Here is a 21333-nt window from a genome sequence, read left to right as displayed (position 1 = left end):
CCCGGTGGCTGGGGGCACGGTGCCGCCTCCCCAGCCCCTCCCCCTCAGGACCCTGGTCTCTCACCTGGGAGGGGCTGGGACTGGATCCCTCACTGGACACACACCCACGAGCCCCCATGTGCCAGGCCCCTTGCTCCCCACCATGGCCCACAGTGCCCCCCCAGGTCCAGCTACCTCAGGAGGGACCCACTGGGAGAACCCAGGTGTGGGCTCCTCACCCCATCTACAGGGTGGCAGAGAAGGGTGGTGGAGCACCCAGTCCTGCGACCCCAGCAACAAGTCAATGAGCTCACCCGGAAAACTCCTATTCATACTTCAAGACCCACTCACCATGCCACCTTCTCCTGGTAGCCCTCCTGGCTCCCCCAGGCAGAGCTGGGGCTGCCAGTGCCCCAGGCTGGGCCTGGCACTGGGAAGGAGCCCCTTGAGAGTCTCAGCACCTGGGAGAACTGGGTTTTCTTGCTCTGTCCGCCTGCCCTCCCCAGAGCTTTCCTGATGGGTCACCTCCCCAGGGAGGGGAAGGGTGGGCAGTCTCTGGGTACAGGGAGGCCTCAAAGCGCACCCTCAACTGCCGGGACGCCTGACATCACCCTGCCCTCGGCCTGGCCGGAACTGGGTCAGAGTTCTGAGTTGTCTGAGGAAGGAAGCTGGGGTGGGGTGCGGAGGGGGTCCTGAGCTCCCGGGACCACCTAGGTAGCTCCCACCCTGCAGCCCCCTCTCTCTAGGTGGCCTTAGAACAGTCCAGGGTGGGAGCCCAGTGAGTGGGGGACCCCAGGCTCCAACGCCTCTCGGCCAGGTGGCAGTGGTCCAGCCCCTCCCTCCCAGGACTAGACATGAAGCTGAAGGCTTCCGTGAGGAGGTGGGAGGAGGCAGGTGAGCCCATCCTCACGGCGACACCTCACCTGGATGCGCCCCTCCCCAGGGGCAGGGGAAGCCAGGGACTGGCCAGAGGCCACATGCCAGCTGCAGGGCGAGCAGCACTGTCCTTGGAGCCCGCAGGGCCTCACTGGGCCGTCCCTCTCAGATGATGTGGCCTGGGGGCCTGGGGCAGGACTCCTGGCAGCCCTGAAGCTGGTGACGGGGAGCTCACTACATGCTTTCCATTGCAACTCACCGACCCCAGCCCCTGGTGTCCTAGAACTACCCTTCCAATGCCCTGTGCTCTCGCAGTCACACCCACACCCAGCATCCCTGGCACCGACTCCGGATCTGCCCGGGTCCTTGTGCTGGCTTAGGTCAGCAGGGCCCCAAGACCTTTCACTGCAGTGGCTGCCGAGCCAGGTGCTCCCCGCAGCAGGCCCCTGCTGTGGCCCTGTGACCCGCTGCCTGGCCGGCGGGTTTGGCTGCAGCCCCCCCACTGAAGGGGTGTCGGCTGCCTGGTCACTTCCAGTGCCCCGTGGCTCGGCCTCCGGCTGGCTCAGCCCTGCCCTGTCCCCTCGTCCCCCACTCCCCAGCAAGCTGTGTCCTTGCTCGGGGCTGCGGGGCCCCCGAGGCTGTGGGTCACCTCTGTGGAGTCCCCGCTGGAGAATGGACAGCAGCCATGAGGCCTCACTGCAGCCCCCCACCCTCCCAGTAGGGGCTTCCTGCCCAGGAAGGCCTCGTTCCCCCCGACCTGCTCAGCAGCCGCTGACCCACCCCGCCTCACAGTGACACGCAGAGACCAGGGGCTGCTGGAGTCCTAGGCAGGGACCAACCAGCTGGGCCGGGGGATGCCAGAGGTGGGCAGCTCTGCCAAGGCCCGGGACGGCTGGGAGCACAGGGAGGGGAGAGCCGGAGAGAAGGGCTGGGAGCCAGAAGGTTCCAACTGGGGCTCCTGAGCCTTCAGCGCCCAAACTGCCCTCTGCTCTGTGGGGCCAAGTCCCCCGTTCAGGCTTGGGGTGCCAGGTGTGTGGCTGGGGCTCTGGGCCTGATGTGTCTGGCTCAGGAATGTCCCAATGGCTGTTGCCCAAACCTGGTCTTGCGTAAGAAGCTGGGATGCAAAGGGGGATTTCTGGACTTGGGAATTCCCGGCAGGTTGAGAGGAGGCGCTGGGCTGTGGGTTGGAGGGTCTCCCAGCCCCTTGCCTGGCATTCCAGGCAGCCTGGGGAGCTCTGCTCTTCTCTGGGCCTCACCAGTCCCATGAGGGGGTGGGGTTTCTAACCCAGGGCCACGTGCCCCCCAGTGCAGCCAAAGAACGGTGGGTAACGAGATGGAGAAGCTGAGAAATGAGGCCGTGCTGGAGCAGGGCCCTGGAGTTTCCTGGAGATGCTACTTGACTGCAGGATGCGCGGGGTTGAGAGGCACTGTCGAGAAAGGCCGCGGCAGGAGCGTTCCCTCCCACCCCAGGCCTTGGCCCTCCAGGATGTGCTGCAGACCCCACGGGAGGGGGGTGCACCCGCAGATGAGGGGCCTCCCTGAGTGGCTGGGGCTGGGGGGTGCAGGCCCGAGGAGGGCAGGCTGGCACGGGGCCCACGGTCCCCCAAGAGGGACCCCAGGGAGTAAGACAGCAGCCCCAGGTCCTCATGCACACGGCGCCCACAGTGGGAAGGGCTCTGCTGGGCCTCGAGCCTTGGGCTCCCTGGCCCTGTGCCCAGAGGGCAGGACCCCTGGGAACCTTCAGGCTCTAATGCTCACCCTGCCCTCCCTTGGAAGGCTTCTGGGAATTTGGAAGGCCCAGGTTTTCCTTAAACCCAGCATCCTGGGCAGCCCCACCCCCAACAGGACTGTCAGGGTGACTGGGGTGGAACCCTCTGAGGAGGGGCCCTGGGAGCAGGGGCTCCCCAGCGCCCATGGGCAGAACCCCTCGGACCCATGGCTGACGCTGGGGCCAATTTTGGAGGACGGGTCATAAAGGTCGTCTGGACGGAATCGGGTGGGGACAGCTTGACCCCAAAGATAAAGGGGAGGTCACAGGTCAGGGGTGAGGAGTGAAACCAGAACGGGCCGAGGCCCTGCTGCCTAGCTGCAGCCTGGGCCAGGCCCACGACCCTCGCCGAGGACACTCGCCCCCACAGCAGGACACTGTCCGGTCCCCAGGCCCAGCCTGCAGTTCTGCCTGTGACCTGCAGACCAGGGTGGGCTTCTCTGCAGCCCCCAAGTGGCTCAGGGGTGACCCAAGCAGGGACCCCAGGCCAACTTCTAGGGCCATGTGTCCTGGAACCCACGGGGGGCTGACACCCTGACACAGAGCCCCATGCACACTGCACCCCTCCCCCCAGGTACGGGTGGCACTGGCAGCTGCTCTGACTGCTGTGGGTGGGGAGGGGGCTACAGGAGCAGTCCGGCTGCTGCCGCAGTCTCCTCCCCCCACCCCAGCAATCAGCCCCACCCCACCAGGGGCTCTCGGGTCCCACCATCCTCCGGGCAGTGAACGGTCACCTACTGGACCCTGAGGGGCTGCCCACTTGCTAAACGCACCCCAAGGCCTGGCTCCTGCCAGGCATCCTCTGTTCAGGAGTGGCCGACCCCCCGGCTCCCTGCTGTCTTCTTGTCCCATCTGAGGGGAGGCAGGTGAGGGTGGGGCACAGGACACTCTCTGTCCAAGGGGAGGGGACCTCGACCCCATCCTCAGACCCTAGCATGGACCCTGCGCCCAGAAGCCAAGGCACAGCGCCCACCCAGAGGTGCCCACCTGAGGTTCCGGAAGCCTCCAGCAGGCCCCCAAGGTTCCTGAGTGGGAAGGAGAGCAGCTGCTCTGGGCTGGGAGGGCAGCCAAGGCCAGGGCCAGGTGACGCCACACAGGACACGAAAACAGCCGGCTCTCGGGGACCACATGAGACTTCATTGTCAAGGGAGATGAACAGCAGCTCATGCCACGTGGCCCTGCAGCAGGGCACCCTCCACTCGAAGCTGCCCAGTGCCCCAGGGTGGGACCCACTTCACTAGGACCAGGCTCACAGCGCGGCCTCCATGTGGAGGATCTTCAGGGCCTCGGAGATCTGGGCACTGGTGTCCACCTGGCCGTACACGCCCACCAGGAAGGCCCGGTGCAGCAGCGTGGCTGCGTGCTCTGCGGGCGAGACGGGCACACTTTGCAGGTTGCACCCCAAGCTGCCCTGCCCACGGGTCACTTTCGCAGGAAGAGGGGTGGCCCCAGTGGTGCCACAGCCCCAGAAGCAGAGCAGGAGGCCTGCTGGCGGACTCACCCTGGCAGAGAAGGGTGTACTCGGGCAGGTTCTTCAGAGCTGTCTGCATCACCTCAAAGTCCCGGCTGCCCAGGCAGGACATGAAGGTGGGCAAGAAGTCGGCGGCAATGCTGAAAAGGCCATGCGTCTGGGTGGGCACCTCTGCCTAGAGCTGAGACGGCCCAGGCCGCTCCGGGAGAGTGTGCCCACGGTCAGCAGGGCCGCCCCCGGCTCACCTGGGGTTGTGCTGGACGGAGCGCAGGGCCAGGCTGAAGGCCAGGCTGCGGCAGGACTCCTCAGCCGAGCTCATCAGCCTCTGTAAGTTGGTCTGGCGGGAGAGGCCACCCCGTCAGGTCCTCCAGCCCCACAACTGGGGGCTCTGCTGTTGGAGGCACCCACCCGTCTGTGAGTTGCCCCCAGGCCAGCCGGGGACAAGGCACAGAACTCCCCGCGGAGGCCCTCCCTGAGCGCCCAGGCACAAGGCCTCACGCACCAGGAGGTGAGAGCAGATGGGCGGCAGGGCTCTCCCGTGCCCCCACCTCCCACAGTCCTTCCCGCTCACCGAGAAGAAACCGAGGACCTCAGGTCTCCGCCGGGACATCTCATCAATGTCGCTGAGGACCTCCAGCAGATCTAGACGGCAGGGCAGGCTGAGGAGACCCTGCTGCAGGGTCAGGAGCCCACCTCTTACCCCCACCCCAGAGACCCGAGTGGCAGGAGGGGACGAGCACTCGCTGTGACGGGACCCAGGCCCATGACCACAGCGGCAGGCTCTCCAGCGGTCACTCTGTGAGGCGGGGCAGAGCGCCTGGGCCATCAGGGGAGTCCTGGGCGCGGCTCTCCATGCACACTTGGGACCCCAGAACGCTGACCCCTTCTGCACCCTCCTCAGTGGACAGAAAACACCAGAAAGTCACGTGACTGCCCCCATCTGCCAGACCAGACGTCCAGCTCTAAGGGCCTGGCCGCCTGAGAGGTTCATGGAAGTGCACACCCATCCCCGGAGACGCGTGCAAGCAGGCACACACTCCTGCCCCTGAGACCCCGCTTTAAGAGCTCTGAGGGGAACCCAGGGCTCACATTTTACCAACCCTTCAGAGTACTGTCACTGGCAGCCCCAAAGTCATGCAGCCCGGGGTCTCCAGTGGGGAGGACGTGACTGCCCACGGCACCCCTGGGGGCTCTGGATGCTGCTGCCAGGAGCTTCCCCACAGCCAGGGCCCGCCTGGCCACACAGCCTTGGCGCCTCCTTCCAAGGAGACCTGCCTGCCCACCTGCTCTGGCTCCTCCGAGCCCTGGCCCCTCCAGGCTCCCATGGTACTCTGCTTTGTCTGGATACCCAGGAAAACAGCAGGTGAAGCACCCCTCCCCGAGGGCACCGCCCCACCCTATGGAAATAGCCCAGTCCTCTCCCACGGCCTCTGGGAGCACACTTGCTTCCACGTGCCCCTAAAGTCCAGCCTGGACGGCTGCTGCCTGGGGCCTCACAGTAACGCCAGAGCCTGGAATAACTCACCCTCGACAGCCTGGCCCCGGGAAAGCCTCCTCATGTAGGGCGCCATCTCAGCTGCGGTCAGGGGGGTGAAGAGGGAGACGCTGACCAGTGGCAGAGAGCCGGCCGAGTTCTCGTCTGGAAGAGAGAGTGGGGCATCACCGAGGGCGCGAGACCCCGCCCTGCCCAGGCCTGGCTCCTGCTCCCCGAGGGCCTGGCATAAAGAAACAGCTGAACAGGAGCAAGAGCGAGATGGGAAATGCCAAGAGAGCCGTGTCCATCCGTGAGACTGAGGCTGTCCCTCCCAGGCACCCCCCGGAGCACGGCCTCCTTCAGAATAGGGGGTGGATGCCCTGGGCCCACTAGTGCAGCGAGGGAGTGGGGCCTCCGGGCTGCCTCAGCACGCGGGCTCCTCCCGCCCAGCAGCTCTCAGTGGTCCTGTTTGCTTCATGACGTTCATCGTTTCCCAACAACCATTGGTGAGTTTGTTTCTTTTCCCTTCTCCCCTTCAGAAGATCCCTCAAAGGCAGGACGTTGGCTATGGCCTGCCATACTCCAAGAGCTCGGTAATACATCTATGTGCCAGGCAGCGGGGCTGAGTGCGTCCACGTGCCGACAGAGACCCGTGCTCAGAACAAACAACCTGGTAAACTCGGGGCAGAACAGCTGCCAACAGTCCTGCAAACAAGCTGCAGCCTGCACGTCCTTCACTAGTTTACCCACCAGCTATGTGCTGGCTGACGGCCGAGTCCGCGCCAGGCTCACGGACATGCTGTGGCCCCGGGTGCAGGGTGTGCAGTGTCACCCAGGGGGACAAAAAGTGTGGGCTGGGACCAGGGCGCCAAGGTTGTGTGCCCACCCGGCAGGCAGGCAGGCTCCGGTGGAGGTCCTGTGCGAGCTGGGAGGTGGGCTGTGGTACTGGGAACTGACTGCGGCCAGAGTGCCTGACCTCCTGGGGTGGGCAGCTGATGAAGCGGGCCCAGCACATGCCAACGCTTCAGGAGAGTGAACCAGCAAGGCCCCGAGAGTGCCGAGGACCCTCCTGCACCGGGATGCTGTGGGGAGACCCAGGTCCCAGGACCCCATGGGAAGCGGCTCCCGAGCCTTGGCCCCAGGCTCACCCTCGCCTTCCTCGTCCAGGCCTCGGCCGGCCGCGCCGCTCCTACTGGGGAGGCTCAGCCCTGCCAGGAGGGACTTCAGCACCACCAGGTCGCTGTTGTCGAAGCACAGGTCGCTGTGGGGAGGGGATGCCATCGTCACCTGCTGAGTGCTGCTGGCAGATTGGAGGCTGGGTACAGAGCACCCCGCTGAGGGGACGGGAAGGAGGAACACCGGAGTGGAGCAGGGCAAAGCACTACGAGGGGAGTCAGCTTGCAGTGTTCCAGTGTGGCCCGAAACGTGTACCGTCTATCGGCCACGGGCACATCTGCCCATAGCTGTCCTGCCAACCTCCCCGCCTCCACAGGAGCCCCCAGACCCGCCCGTGGACACGGACCCCCTGGCCGGAGAGAGCGAGGCTGCTGGGAGCCGCGGTGGCTGGCACTCACTGGAGCGGGTCCGCGTGCCTCTGCAGGAAGGCGACGGCCGCGGGGGCATTGCAGGTGATGTACCTGTGGATGAACTGCACGAACCTGCTGATGAAGGGAGCAAGGTGGCGGAAGGACTTCCGGTAATTCTGAGAAGGAGAAGACAGGCAACACCCTGCTGTCAGGACGCTTTGTGCTAAAGCAAAGGCCTGGCATGTCCCAGGCCGGCCGTGGGTTCACTTCCACCGGAGAGCCTGCCAAGAGGCCCTGGACACGTGCGACACCACAGCGCTGTGCTGAGGCCGACTGCTCGGAACGAGACGGGACACACACGGCTGAGCACAGGCGGAGCGGGCAGCACTGGATTCCGACTGTGAGGACAGGGGAAGCCTTCAGAACACTGCTGCCGCAGGAACACGGAGGGATCCCTGGGGCGGGAGGGTCCTGGGCAGGGGAAAGCGGGGAGAGCTTCTGGACAGGCACCCTGCCCCGCCCGTGACAGGCCGAGGGGCTCTGGCTCCGCAGAGGGGTGACGGGAGCCCCAGCAGAGAGGGCTCCAAAGGCAGAGACCCCGGGAAGGGGCGGCCGCGTGGAGGGGCACCCACCAGCAGCACGCGGACGAAGGCGCGCAGGCAGTCCCACAGCGGCCCCTGGTGCTCGGCGCGGAACAGCGGCGGCTGCAGCAGCCCCAGGAGCCCCAGCGCGCGCAGGAAGAAGGCCAGGTGGCTCTGCCGGCAGAACTCCTGGAAGCTGAGGTGCGTCCTCCCGTGAAGCAGAGCCGCGAGGACGGGCAGGTGCCTGCGGGCAGCACGGGCGCTGTGGGTCGCACCCCCGCAGGGCTCCCCGCCGCTGGAGAGCCCCGAGGCTGGACTCTGCCCAGGGCACTGCCCTGTGCGGCTTCCTCCCCCAGCCGCCGGGCCACCACCCTCCGGGGCCTCAGCGGCTGAGCTCGGCCTGCAGACGCCTCAAGTCCCCAGTGGTCCTGCAGGGGCCTCTCGCCCGGGCTGAGACTCTGAGTTCCCACAGATCAACATTCAGCTGCAGAAATCTCTCCTGAACTAAAGTCTTGAGGGGGAGGACGGTACTTGAAGCCCCCCACAGACCCACCCGGCTTAGGGGGAGCTGGGGTGTGTGAGCCTGGAGCCCTGCTGGCTGAGCTCTGCCCCTGGAATCCCAAGGGGCAAGGCCGGAAGACGCCCAGGCAGGCTGGGGGTGGTGGTACCTCAGCAGCAGGATGGGGTGGGCCGCGGCCAGCTTCCGGCACGCCATGTTGGCATCCGCCACACGGCTCTCGGATGCTCGGGAGTCACTGGTGTCGGCGAGGAGGGTGATGAAGCGGTGAATGAGGCCGTCCAGCTGAGAGGAGGGCAGTGGTCAGGCCTGGGGCTGCCCTGTCCCCCAACGGGCTGCCAGATGAGGCTCAACAAGGTGCATGGGCAGGTATCTGGGGCCAGAGCCCTGTCCCCCAGGACCCGGTGTGGCCACTCAGCACAACCCCAGCTCCTTTAATGCTTGTCTGGGAGCTTCTGGAGACCAAATGGGCCATAGCCAAGTTTCCATGCGTCTCCAACAAGCAGTAACTTGAGTCATCTTCTCTAGGGTAATCAAAAGCTCTCTGTGCTGTGTGCCACACGGTATGATGAGTGGGAAAAAATAACAAAATCATATATAAAGTGTGACTTCAGTTGTGTAAATACAGAAGGAACACGGTAAAAAAAAAAAAAAAAAAAAAATCAGCTTCTTTCTGTTGCAATGAAAGGCACAGGTGTGGTGGTTTGATGTTGTATGCATCCCCCAAAAATGGGTTCTTAAATTTAAACCGTTCCAGTGGGTGTGAACTGACTACAGACAGGACCTTCAGCTAAGGTGTGGCCCAGCTCAAGCAGGACGAGTCTAACCCTAGCACTGGAGTCCTCGCAACAAAATGAAATTCAAACAGAGAGAGAGAGAGAGAGAGAGAAACACGCAGGAAACAGGACGCTGGAAGGGGACCCAGAAGAGAAGGATCGCCCAGGAGAGGCTGCCGTGTGCTTTGTCTGTCATATGACAAAGGACCAAGGCGGCCGGCAGCAGACCCAGGACACCTCAGTCCTGGGCAGAAAGCATCGCCTTCATGATGCCTTGATCTGGACTCTCCTTTAGCCTCAAAACCGTAACCTAATAAAGTCCCACTGTTTAAGCCACCCCATTCCTTGGCACTTTGCTTAAGCAGCCAGGAAACCAAACCCGCAGGGCAGGCTGCAGGTGCGCCGAGGGCAGGGTGGCGTGAGGGCAGGGGGCCCGGCCCCGCAGACGCCCACGGCCACACCCAGGCTTCACACCGGGGCTCACGGGGGCCGGGGGCGTCCCAGGCTGGAACTGGAAACACCCACGTCTGTCACAGGTGAGTGGAATAGGGACCATCGAGACAGGAACAGCACTCAGCAACAAAAAGGAAGGCAGGAACCACTCAGGTCTGCAGTGACGGGTGGAAGTCAAAACAGTGATGCCGCGTGAAGGAAGCCAGACGGAAAAGAGCACACGTAGGGCCACTGTTTGTATACAGCTACGGGGATGGAAGGCAGGACAGGGGTTGCCTGGGGGTGGGGAGGGAGAAAAGGGGCACGAGGGACCTGTAAATACACGCAGTTGATTGTTCATCAGTTTTACTTCAGTAAAGCTGTTAAAAAAAAAAACAAAACGGTTGGGGGACACCTTCTCTGAACCCCTCGTGGCTGACGAGTTCTTCAAGGAAGAAAGGCGACTTCAGAGCAGGAGGGGCGCCCGCCCTCTCGGGAGGACGAAAAGGAGAGCAGGCAGGTACACCACAGCTTCTCGCCAGCTTTCCTTTCTCCCCTTAAACCTGAGAAATGCGTGTCTCCACTGCCTATGGGGGTTTCTACTTCCAAAGCCAGTGATGGGAGCCAAGCAACAACCCGGGCAGGGTGGTCGTGCCTGCCTGGGCCATCGGGGAATGGCGGGTGTGTGGCTCACAGAGGGGCACCGCCCCCCGCCCTCTCACCTTGCAGACACTGCTGCTGGGGGCCCCCTCGCTGCACAGCAAGATCTCAGGCACGGGCACCCGGAGCTCTGGCCGCTGCAGGTACAGCTGCAGGAGCAGGTCTCGGCAGCGCCTGCCCACCACACTGGAAGAGCCAGGCCCGGGGTCAGCCAGACAGGAGCCAAAGGAGGCCCTGGGCAGGGACGGAAGGGCTGCTCCCCACCACTCCCCACCCTGGGCACCCCTTCCTGCGGACCAGAGCCCCAAGTCACCCTGCGGGCCCACGGCTGAGGGACGCGTGCGGGCACCCCCGCAGGGAGGGGGTGGCGTGGCATCCTCACCTGTCCCCCCGCTGCTGGATGCAGCCCGTCAGGTACTCCGCCACCTTCTGGATGCTCTCGTCGTTTCCGTGGCAGCAGCTGAGCAGCAGGGGCAGGCGGGCCTGGATGGGGCTGCAGGAGGCCTCGTCTGCCTCCTGGCTTCTGGCCTCCGCCTCGGCCAGGATCAGCTCCACCAGGCTGAGGAGCTCTGGGGTCTGGACCCGGAGCACGAGCTCCTCCCGCCGCTTCTGGAAGGGGGTCCCAGCCAGTCAGACCCAGGACCGGGCATCCCCACACCCCTGACCACAGGCGCGCGCACGCCCACTCTCGAGGGGCTACGTGCCAAAGACCTGCCTGAGGGGTCCGCTGGTCCCTGCCCTGCCAGATCCGAGGGACATGGATACAGGCCCAGAGGAAATCCAAAGAGGCAGAAGGATCGAACCTGGAAGGAAACAAAGATTTCTGAACATACAAGGTAAACTGGTCTCAGTTTCTAGGCACAGAGAGATGCCCGTGGCTATGGAAGACGCCAAGCAGAGACACTGGGAAGAAAAATCCCAGAGAACATGGGCCAAGGCTGTCCTTGGGTGAAGACTCCTCTCTTCCTTCCGCGGACACCCTGGCAGCAGTGCCAGGCCCTGAGGGCCCCAATCCAGGCAGAGGCCTCGGGCTTCCCCCACCCGCATGTCCACGAGCTGTGTGTCCTTGGGCTGCTCGGCACACCTGACCCCGGATCGCTCGGCTGTACACACAGGAAGCCAGCCTCAGCCCCACATACCCAAGCTCCTGAGAACCCAACGCAGCCAAATGTGGAAGCGCCTGCAGGGGAGCCCCTATCCGGCACCCCACAGTGCACCACGGACCAGCTATACTGACCTGCCCCAGGCAGGCTGAGGCTAAAGCCGGGTCATGGGGACGGAGGGAGGTGTGCTGCTCCCCCGGGTCCTGGGGTTTGCGTGCGTGTGGCAGGTGGGGAAGGGACCCGCGGCCCCCAGTGAGGCCAAAGTGCCCAGGCCCAGGCTGTGGGGACCAAGCGGGCATCCTTATACTCCTAAGAAGCAACAGGTACCCACCGTGGGGCCCTGGTGTGGGTGGCACCTTCCTAGATGTGCTGGGGCTGACAGGGCCTGGGGAAGCTGGGACCCTGCCGGACCTCCTCTCAGGGCCAGGGCTGGGGTCCACTTGAGCAAAAAGGGCCTCCCCTGAGGAAGTGGGGTACCCTTCTTTGGGAAGGGGCAGAGGAGCTGGAGGTGATGCCCCAGGGTCCCCAATGCTAAGGAGGCCTGAGCTCAGCTCCATCTCCCCCGGGGCACCGCGGCCACTGCCCGGGGGTGGGACGGGCACTCACCTCTGCTCCCGGCTCTTGCAGAGCAGGATGCGGATGCACTGGTGCAGTGTGGCCCAGTTGGACTGGTGCGTGAGGAGGGCCAGGAGGTAGGGACGGAAAGACGGCACTTGGGCGCCACCGTGGCCCCTGCCCTGGGGAGGAGAAAAGTGCAGGGTGGGCCCACGGGGCAGCTACCCACCTGCCCCTGTCAAACAAGCTCGGCCGACAGCACTCCACTTGCACCTCACGGAAGGCAGCGGAACGAAGCCCATGTCCACCCAGGTGCCCGAGTCCCCTCTGTGGCCCCAGCCTGGGCTCGGCACAGGGCAGAGGCTCAGCGGGTCACGTGCATGACGGCGTGACTGAGCACATCTGGGGACAGCTGGACAGAACTGACAAGGAGGATGCCCCTCTGCTTGTGGGCAGTTCTGCAGACAGCCCCCCAGCTCATGCTGCCCCCTCAGAACAAAGCCTGGGAGCCCCCACGGGGACCCAGATGGAACGAAGGCAGTTCGTTTGGCACCACCTGCCTCACTGTCTCCAGAGCTTTCTCTACACACAGAGCAAAGGGGGCTGATCTGCAGAAAGGAGCCGGCACAGCCTTGCCCGTGATGCGTCAGCCCCACTTGGGTAACACTCAAAGGCCCTGCTTCTCTCCTCTGCCCACAACGGCACTTCCTGTCTCCTAGGGAAGACGTGGCCCCCTCTCGGCCCCTCCCTACTCGCCCGCCCTGCACTATCATGGTGACTGGCTTGGTTCACTTATCACTGGCTGATAAGACCCAGGCCTGGGGCCCCACCGGGACCAGGGGCAAAAGGACCCCACTCCTCTCTAGAGACAGCTGCCACAGCCAGCACGAGGGGCTTGCCTGGGAGTAGGCCGGGCTTCCTCACCAGGCCACGGCCAGTGAGCCTGACCCCCTTCCCCGTGGGAGATGCAGGCCACCCCAGGGCCAAGCCCACTCCACCTTGTTCCAGAACAAGAGCCTCTGCTGCAGGTCTGGGCAGCTGCCGATCACCTCAGGGTCCAGCATCTCCAGCCAGTCGACGAGAAGCCCTGAGGACGGGCCCAGCCGCACGGTTTCCAGGCTGAAGGGGTGGCGGGGTGAGTAGGGTCAGAGAGGAGCCGGCAAGCCACAGGGCCCGGGATGGCTGCCACCCACCCTCCTGCAGCTCACCTGCAGCCATCCCCTTCCTGCTTCCCAGGGGGCTCCTCCTGGTCCTGCAGCAGCAGGGAGCTGACCACCACGATGGGCCGTGCAGCAGGGGGCCTGGGGCCAGCACCCGCAGTGGCCGAGAAGAGCACGGTCAGCAGTTCCTCCAGGAAGGGCGACTGCACCTCGATCAAGCCTTGGAGGACTGCGGGGGGAGAGCAGGCATGGCGGCTCTGCACCCACCCTGCCTGGAGGGACAGAGGCAGGGGCCACAGACTGCCAGACCCCAGACAGGGGGCCTTCTTCAAACCGCTTGTGGCCGTGCGGCTCCTGCTGCTCCAAGGGCCCCAGCCCAGCCCATGAGGCCTTACGAGGGGAGGCGGGTAGAGGGGTGGTGTGGGGGCCACGGTCTGCACGGGGGGCGGCCTGCTGTGTGGGTGGTAGACAGCCGCCACCAGGGGCCCCAGCAGCAGAGGCCCAGGTGGGCAGTGGTGGCACAGGGCAGGGGCAGGGCCCTGCCTGGGATAGAGGAGCGGTGGGAAGGGCTTCCGGAGGGGACGCTTCTGCCCAGCCCCTCCTGGAGACGGCGTGGGCACTGCCATATCCAGGCCACAGCCCCCACGGGCTGACGCACCTTTGCCCATGAGCTCGGGCTCCACGCTGCACTTCTCCCCAGACTGCAGGGTGGCAATGAGGGCCCGGACCGTGGAGCGGACGACCTCCGAGTCACGGCGGAAGGCCAGGGCCTCCGCCAGGTGCAGGAAGCCGGTGCGCACTGCAGGACGGGAGCAGGTGAGAAGCCCCGGGAGCCCCCACCCCGCGTCTGGCCAGGAAGCCCCTAGAGGAAATTCCTCTCTGAATCGTGGACACGGGGGACACTCCCCGCTGGCCACATGGGCTTTCCCCAACCACTGAGCCATGTCCGCGCTGAGGCAGCTCCGGTGCCTGGCACCCCAGCGTGCTGACAAGGTAGCCGCCCTCCCTGGTGGAGCCCAGAAGGCAGAGCCCGCAGGGGCCCCGCCGTGCCAGTCCAGGGCCAACCCTCCCGCACACTCTGCAGCCTCCCTCACCGTCGCTGATCCTGCGCCTGGCTGAGAACTGGGCGGCAAACAGCTTGAGCTGGGCCTGGAGGGGCCCGTCCCCCATGGCCGGGCTGTCCAGCCACTGCAGCAGCTGCATGAGTACTTTGAGGAACAACGATGAGAAGCTGGCGTCCTGGGGCACGCAGCGCTGTGGGGACAAGCAGCAGCAGGCGCTGGGTGCCCTCCAGTGCACGGCAGCACCAGCTCTAGCCCAGAGGCCAGGCCAGGGGGAGCTGCTCTGCCACCCGGGCCCCTCTTATGACTACAGAGGCAGCACCAACAGCACCCGCCGGCTCGTTCAGCCTTGGGATGGGCACAGGACATGCAGAGGCCCTCACAGCCTCTTGGCCGGGCAGCTGGCCTGCTGCCGGCAGCTTATTTCCCCACGGCCTGGGGGAAAGAAATGGACATGGACACACGAGCAGAACCCTCCACACGGAAATGTGGGCAGACAAGAGAAATATGACAACCTGCCAATTACCAAATTTAGCTGGTGGCTGTAGGAGTGAAAACCACATCACTCCTTTAATCTTTCTTGCAAACGTCCATGAGAAGTTGGGAACTCCCCCAGCTCCCTGAGAGCAAATTTCCTTTCTTCCTTTGGCAACTAAGAAGCCGAGGCCCCCAGAGGTGGGGCAGCTGAGGAGCCCCGGTCTGGTGGCAGCCAAGGAAGGGCTGGGGAAACCTTGCAACAAAGGACACCCCCCAGCCAGGGCTACACGTCCCCCGCACCCAGCAGCCTGGGACCCGGTGCCCCAGCTCGCACCCCTGCAGGACTCGGTGCTGAGGGGAGCCTGACAGCAGCAGCCAGAAGCCCAGCACGCTGACCCACCTGGTACTGGCAGAGCTGGCGCAGCAGCGGGCAGGCAAGGACGTGGCTCCGGTGCATGGCCATGGCCAGGGCCCCGCCGTGGGAGGAGGTCAGCAGAGTGGCCAAGGCCTGCAGGAGCCGGACTGTGATGCCCGTCACCTCAGGGTCCCCCTGGCGCACGCGGGCCAGCTCCTGGCCCAGGGCCTGCTGCAATGCCAGGGCGATGGGGCGGGGGTTTGCATTCTGCCACCGGGGGTCGGGGTTCAGCGGAAAGATCTGGAACAGAACCAAGGGCAGTCAGGGAAGGGCAGAGTGGCTGAGAAGGCTGAACCCCTGGCCACCCCTCTGGCGAAGTCCCTGCCCATTTGTAGCCCATGACAGACTCCTTGGGGGCCCGTGCTGAGGAGTCGCAAGAGACCCCGTCACCTGGTGACCTGCGGGCAGCAGGCATCCAGGAGGACAAAGGTGCCTGGTGCCCACTGGCCCTGGCATGCTCCAGGCTTGCACACTTCCCCATCCAGGGAGGAGACCCCCTAGGGCTCAGCCAGGCGGTCCGCGTGGCCCTGCAAACCCGCCTCCCCGCGCAGGACGCACAGCAGGGTGTGTGAGCAGCGGCTTCGCCCCTCTGCAAACACGGTCTGAGCAAGGTGGGAGGGTTGGGGCACGTGTACGCGAACGCTGCACACGGGTGCTGGACCAGGCAGGCGGCACAGGAGAGGGGGAGGGTGTGTGGGTGGCTGCTCTGGGTGCTTGGCCAGGGACATGAGTGTGCACAAAGACCACCTGTCGGCAGCCCCTTGCTAGGAAATGTCCAGAAGGGCCAGTCCAGAGAGAGAGAGAGCAGGCTGGGGGGTGGGAGCGGGCAGTGACCACTGATGAGGGCGGGGTTCTTTTGGGGGTGACAGATACTTTAAAATTGATTGCGCTGATGGTCGACAACTTTGGGACACATAAAACCATGGAATTGCACACCTTAAACAGGTGAATCATAGACTACGTGAATCAAACCTCAATAAAGATATCAGAGAGCCCCCCAGAACCTGTGTGAGGGAGGGCTGGGCGTGGGGGTGAGAACGAGGCTGGCATGCTCGTTTCTTTCAAACCAAGCAGAGGGCGCGTGCCATAGCACGTTAGGCCAAAGCAGTGTCCGGAGAAGCTGATCGCCGCATGCCAGACACTGCTCTCGACCCTCGACGTGTCTCAGCTCGTTCTCCCCCCACAGCAAACCCGAGGGGACACTACCACTACCCCAGCTCCCCGCTGTGGGAACTGAGGCACGGAGGGCAGAGTGCTGGTCCCGGGAGGCTCATCTTGGAAGAGAAGCCGGGGCCTGCGCCCAGGCGGCCCGGCTCCACCTCCTCTTGGGCACCGGCTCCTGGGAGAAGAGGCCCTCCCGGCCCCGGGCCAGTACCTGCAGGACCACGCTGGCCAGGTCGTCCTCGGGGCCGAGCGCCCGGATCTGGGTCCCAGCACGGATCCTCCCGTGGCCCGTGGGATGCTCCGGGCTGCTCTTTGGCTTTGGGGCTTCTGTACTGTCTGCACAGAAGGGGGACAGCCGTTGAGGGGGTGTGCTTGCCGTGTGGCCACCCCAGAAGGTCCAGGGCCTTGTTCAGGCTGGGGGGCCCACAGGACGGCCCTCCGTGGGAGTTTGGACACCGGCCAGAAGGCGGAAGTTGAGGGAAGCAGCTGCAGGGCTTCCGCTCAGTCGGACAGGGCCCTGCGCTCTGCTCTGGGGTCAGGGGACGGGGCGGTACCTCGCCGGGGGGGCAGGGAGGCCGTCAGCAGGGAGTGGAAAGTCTGGCCTCCAGAAGCGCCTCTCTCATGCTGCACCTCCACCAGGTGAGCCATGTAATCTGAAACAAGCAGCTCGGGCTCAGCCTCAGGGCCTGAGCAGAAGGAATTGCATCCCGTTCCCCAGGAAATCTGAGCTGGGACACTCACACGAAGGCTCCAGCAGAGTTGGCCAAGTTTCCATAAGACTCCAGAAGCTGAGCTACAAGACCTCTCAGCAAAGGCTCCGGGAGCATCGCGACATTTCCCCACACTCCCTCCAGACTCCCCACGAGGCCCGTGGGGGCCCTGGATGCCTGGGGGGTTGGCAACTACATAAGGAGGGAGCGGGACCCCAGCTTGGCTCCAGCCCTTGCCAGTTGCCCTTTCTTTCTCTGCCTGCCCGCCCAGCCTCAGCTCCTTGACCGCGCCGCCAAGGGCCCCCAGCCTCACGGACCCAGCCACACCAGGCACCTGGGGACGCTCAGTTGGGGGCCACCGACCGGCGGCTCCATGGCCCTTACTCTTGTCCATGATATTCTGCTCCAGGGTCTGGGGGTCGTGGGCCACGGCCTGGTCCAGGTACTGGAGGAGCTTGCTCATGCTGGAGACGGGGATGCCGAAGGACTGCACGAAGAGCAGCAGCTGCTGGGGCTCCAGGTCCTGCAGGGCTGGAAGTGACACCTGCCTCGGCACGGGGACCACCCTATGGGCCCCAGGCCAGCTGAGCTCGACCGGCTCTGCCCGGCCCAGGCTTCGGCCTCCGTGCCCATCGGCCATGGCTCTCACGGGCAGACCCTCCTCCTTGCGGCTACTGGCCCAAAGCCCACTCTGTCCTTCCAGAACCAGCTCGAAGGCAGAGCCCCCTCGAGCTGTCGTGACACCCCCTCTCCTCCAGACTGCGAGCTGGTTTACCCTCTCGCGTGGCCGTGACGCCTGGCTGCAGCCTGCGCTGCTCCGGGGGCCGGCCCGGGACCAAAGGGCACTTCCCACGAGCCCAGCGCAGAGCCCTGTGCAGGTCAGGAACTCAACAGGTGTCTGCTGAGTGTCCAGAGGACAGACCCTGCCCGGGCCCGAGGGCACGTACCCGCATCCACCAGGCGAGGCACCTCCGACCGGATCATGCGCAGCTTCAGCCAGTCGGGCAGCAGCAAGGCCTCCTCAGACGTGTCCACAAGGAAGGCAGTGGGCAGCGGCTTTTTCTCCGGAAACCAGATGTCCAACAGGGCGTGGAACTCGCCATCACCAGCTTCAGGGGAGGCCGTGACAGGGTGAGCCCCCAGGCAGGTCTCAGTGAGACCCCCCGACTTTACCTCCCCAGGGTCCCCCAGCAACTCCAGGCACGGCTCCAGGCCGAGCTGAAAGGACCCGGAAGAGGCCAGGGTCCTTCTCCCCTCGTCCCCACTTCCCACCTATGTACCCCCTGAAAGCCAAACACAACCCCCCAGTCCCACCTTGTTTGACTGACCACCACAGCCCCCCACCCCAGGACACTACAAGGGCACAGCCCCAGGTTCCCCGTGACCTGGCACACCCCTGGTGGGCTGAGCCCACCCTCCTGGCCATTCCCCTGGAGAGGCCAGCCACCCTCCTGTGCGAGGACCCATGCGTCCTAATCCACTTCTCTTCCACACATCTCTGGGGCCACCTGTCCTCACCCCGTGACTAGCCACATAGAGGACCTTTCTGCACACCTCGTTTCGCAGCTGAGGACGCGGAGGCCCTGAGAGAGCAGGCAGTCCCCAGAGACGGGCCTCGGGGAGAGGCCGGGCCTCCCGGTGGGCCTCCCATGGGCTGCAGCAAGGCCCTGCCCTCAGGCTCGGCTGGCCCAGGCCTGCCCCTTCCAGCCCTCGGGCTCTGCCAAGTCAACGGGCACCAAACGGGCCCCGGGCAGCCAACCCGCCCTCCCTGTGCCGCCACGTGCCCCTCCTCAGCCACCTGTGAACACACAGCTGGGGCAACCCCTCTTCCCCGGCAGTCGTTTTCTTCCCAGCAGGTGACAGGGTCACCTTCCCAGCAGAGCCCACCGCACCTGACCCCAGCAGGGGCGTGCGTCCCCCCTGACCTGTGGACACGACTAAGTAAACTGCAAGGAATGCAGGGCATCGGCAGAAAGACGGGGAAGGGGGAGCTGCCAGGGCCAAGCACGGAGCCGCTGGCCTAAGGCCACCGTCCTCTGGACACGTGACGGCCACACGCCAGGGCCCCGAAGCACGGGTGTCTCCCCCACGGGTGGCCTCGGTGTGGCTCCTACGAGGACTAGGACAGGCCGGGCCAGGGGAGGTGTGGGCACCGCTCTGCCGCGCCTCACGAAGGGCCGTGGCTGGGTCCGGCGCTGGGAGGGGCAGGTCACTCAGCCAGGCACCCGGAACAGCCCTGACGGCTAGTCGGGTCCTGCCACGGACGGGCCGTGCGTGTCTCACAGGACTTCTGTGGACTAGTGGGGAGGGGAGCGCTGGGTCCGTTTCACAGGGGGGCCCGGGCTGCGGTGGGTGGAAGCTCTGCGGGAGCCACGGCCGGCCCCAGCCGAGCTGCCAGGACCGAGCACTGAGAGGAGGGGCCTGGGCAGGGGCCTGCCAGGACATCACTGAGAAGCCAGCCCCCCGCCAGCGCCCCTCACCTCGGGGGGGCCCCAGCGTCAGCAGGATGACCATGGCGTGCACCACCAGGATGTGCATGGTGGCCGTCTCCCCACCAGCCCAGCGCAGGAAGACCTGGTCCTGGGACTCGGACTGCAAGGAGAGGGAGGGGTGGGCGCATGGCCGGCAGACGTGGGGCCGCGGAGGGGGCAGAGTGGGTGGTGAGGGGCGGGACCGGCAGTGGGGCAAAGCAAGTCGGGGGCGCGGCGGGGGGCAGAGCAGGCCTCACCCAGCTGTAGACCTCTTCCCCCTCCTTGCTCTTGCGCATGCGCCTCACGTAGCGGGAGAAGATGGTGAGCAGGGCGGCCAGCACGGCGTCCGACGTGGCGCTGTGGGAGAGCTTGGAGAAGAGGTGCGCCATGATGGTGGAGCGCTCCACGACCAGCCGGGCCACATCCTGGAGGGGGAGGGTGTCAGCGCTCGCCTGGCCCCCCGGCCACCCGCCCATGCCTGTCCCACCGTCAGTCCAACTATGGCACGCTGGCAAATCACAGGCCCACAGGGCACCACAGCCGAAACGGCAGGCAGCTCAGCTCACTCCACAACCAGACAGGCAGGGAGCCCCAGGAGTGGGCAGCTGAGACCAGGGGACCCCAGGCTGTGGGCTAGCAGGGAGGACACCCTCTGGACAGCACGTGAGGCCTGGAAGCAAAAGGACAACGACCTGCACTGTAAGGGGCCCGCGCAGTCCACTACCTCTGCCCGTGACAAACGAGCTCTGCACCCCAGAAAACACCTTCCGTGTCAGGGATTGATTTAGGTGATGAATGTACAACTATGTAATGGTACTGTAAACAATCGAATGTACGATTTGTTTTGTAGGACTGCGTAGTACGTGAATATATCTCAATAAAATGAAGATAAAAAAAAAACAAAACAAAAAAAAACCACCTTCCGGACCTACTCTGTCCCTGTGGGCATGGACCCACCGTAAACGGACCCTTCTGACGGGGTGACGGCAGCTAAGCTGTGGCCAATGGAGCAAAACAGATCTTAATCCTACAACTGGAGACTTTACAGAGAAGGCCACGGAGAGAAGCCAGGGGCAGCAGCCAGAAGCTGGAAGCTAACAGAACGCGGAGAAGGGAGAAGACGCTGCCATGTGCTTTGCCGTGTGACAGAAAAGCCGAGGAACCCCAGAGACCACGGCCAGAAGTCCCCAACCCTGGGAGGAAGCCGTCCTTCCGGCCGCTGAAACCGTGAGCCAGTCAATTCCTGCTGCTGAGCCGCCCCGCCGCGTGCTATTCATTTTAGCAGCCGGAAGACCAGGACCCAGCCCCCTGAAGGAGGGGAAGCTGCCGACACCAGCCCGCAAGAGCCGGACACCGGGGTCCCAGACCAAGGCCAAGGCCGTTCCAAGGCACTGCCTGGGGGTCTGCAACGGACACTGTTTACTCTAACCCACAGCACTACAGCCGGGACAGTGGCCTGCAGGCGCCCAGGCCGTGCACCAGGGCAGACACAGGAGCAAAGGGCCTCGGACCGGGCAGGCGCCGTCTGTGCTCTCACCGTCAGTGCCTGGGCGTTGAGAGAATCCCACCCCCCTAGTGAACTCATCCACCTGTCCCCCCATCTACCACCAATCCACCCCTGTCCAGCCACCCATCCGTCTGTCCACCCATCCGGGGTGACTTGCTCTAGGTCACCCCGGGAACTAGGAACAAATCAACAGGAAAGCGAAGTCAGAAGAAACCACCAGAAAAGAACAGTGCTGGGCAGAAAAGGAACCAACGCCCCTGGGGGTGCAAACTGCCCTCAGGTTGAGGGAACACGATGCTGGGAACCCGCTGAGGAGGCCGCTCAGGCTGCCCGGGCCTCCGCAGGTGCGGCAGGCAACACCCCCGAGGTGCCCAAGCTGCACCTCTCCCAGCGAGGCGCCATGACTCCCCGGGCTCGGCCCTCACGGTCTGAGAAGACTGGACAGAGGAAGTCAACAGCCACAAAGGAAGGGACCAATGGGCATCACTCATTCCAGCCCAGGGGCCTCCGACGTCCGTGCTGCCCACCCTCCTGCCCCTTCTCACCAGCGCCAGGTCACTGTGCTGGCCTTGCTCCTCCACTGGCGTGTGCTGGGACAGGTAGACCAGGTAGGCGCTGATGGACTGCGGGTCCGTCTCCATGTGGATGGC

At 64.8% G+C, this 21333-nt stretch overlaps 1 protein-coding gene across 8 annotated transcripts in view; it reads right to left on the bottom strand.

Annotated features, from left to right (window-relative positions):
• Positions 1-3738: 3738 nt before the first annotated feature.
• Positions 3739-21333, bottom strand: part of INTS1 (integrator complex subunit 1) — a 36078-nt gene continuing 18483 nt past the window's right edge. For 4 of the 8 annotated variants that reach the window (XM_037814028.1, XM_037814030.1, XM_037814029.1 and 1 more), the window contains exons 24-48: positions 21229-21333; positions 19434-19601; positions 19186-19297; positions 17653-17814; positions 17090-17236; positions 16550-16648; positions 16207-16331; positions 14817-15071; positions 13973-14132; positions 13537-13677; positions 12927-13107; positions 12717-12837; positions 11770-11900; positions 10776-10863; positions 10443-10669; positions 10123-10246; positions 8344-8477; positions 7727-7919; positions 7143-7270; positions 6717-6829; positions 5620-5733; positions 4666-4736; positions 4340-4431; positions 4125-4234; positions 3739-3988 (exon numbers count right to left, since the gene is read on the bottom strand). In XM_037814028.1, the coding sequence (XP_037669956.1) occupies positions 3873-3988; positions 4125-4234; positions 4340-4431; positions 4666-4736; positions 5620-5733; positions 6717-6829; positions 7143-7270; positions 7727-7919; positions 8344-8477; positions 10123-10246; positions 10443-10669; positions 10776-10863; positions 11770-11900; positions 12717-12837; positions 12927-13107; positions 13537-13677; positions 13973-14132; positions 14817-15071; positions 16207-16331; positions 16550-16648; positions 17090-17236; positions 17653-17814; positions 19186-19297; positions 19434-19601; positions 21229-21333 (3417 nt within the window). In that variant the 3' untranslated portion in view covers positions 3739-3872. Of the gene's footprint in view, positions 3989-4124; positions 4235-4339; positions 4486-4665; positions 4737-5619; positions 5734-6716; positions 6830-7142; positions 7271-7726; positions 7920-8343; positions 8478-9781; positions 9964-10122; positions 10247-10442; positions 10670-10775; positions 10864-11769; positions 11901-12716; positions 12838-12926; positions 13108-13536; positions 13678-13972; positions 14133-14816; positions 15072-16206; positions 16332-16549; positions 16649-17089; positions 17237-17652; positions 17815-19185; positions 19298-19433; positions 19602-21228 lie in introns of those variants that run through there. The other 4 variants (XM_037814032.1, XM_037814035.1, XM_037814036.1 and 1 more) reach the window with 4 other exon arrangements.

This window comes from Choloepus didactylus, chromosome 21 (assembly GCF_015220235.1).
Source record: "Choloepus didactylus isolate mChoDid1 chromosome 21, mChoDid1.pri, whole genome shotgun sequence".
Classification (NCBI taxonomy): domain Eukaryota; kingdom Metazoa; phylum Chordata; class Mammalia; order Pilosa; family Megalonychidae; genus Choloepus; species Choloepus didactylus.
The sequence above is the reverse complement of the archived record's forward strand: the minus strand, read 5'-3'. Positions and strand labels throughout refer to the sequence as shown.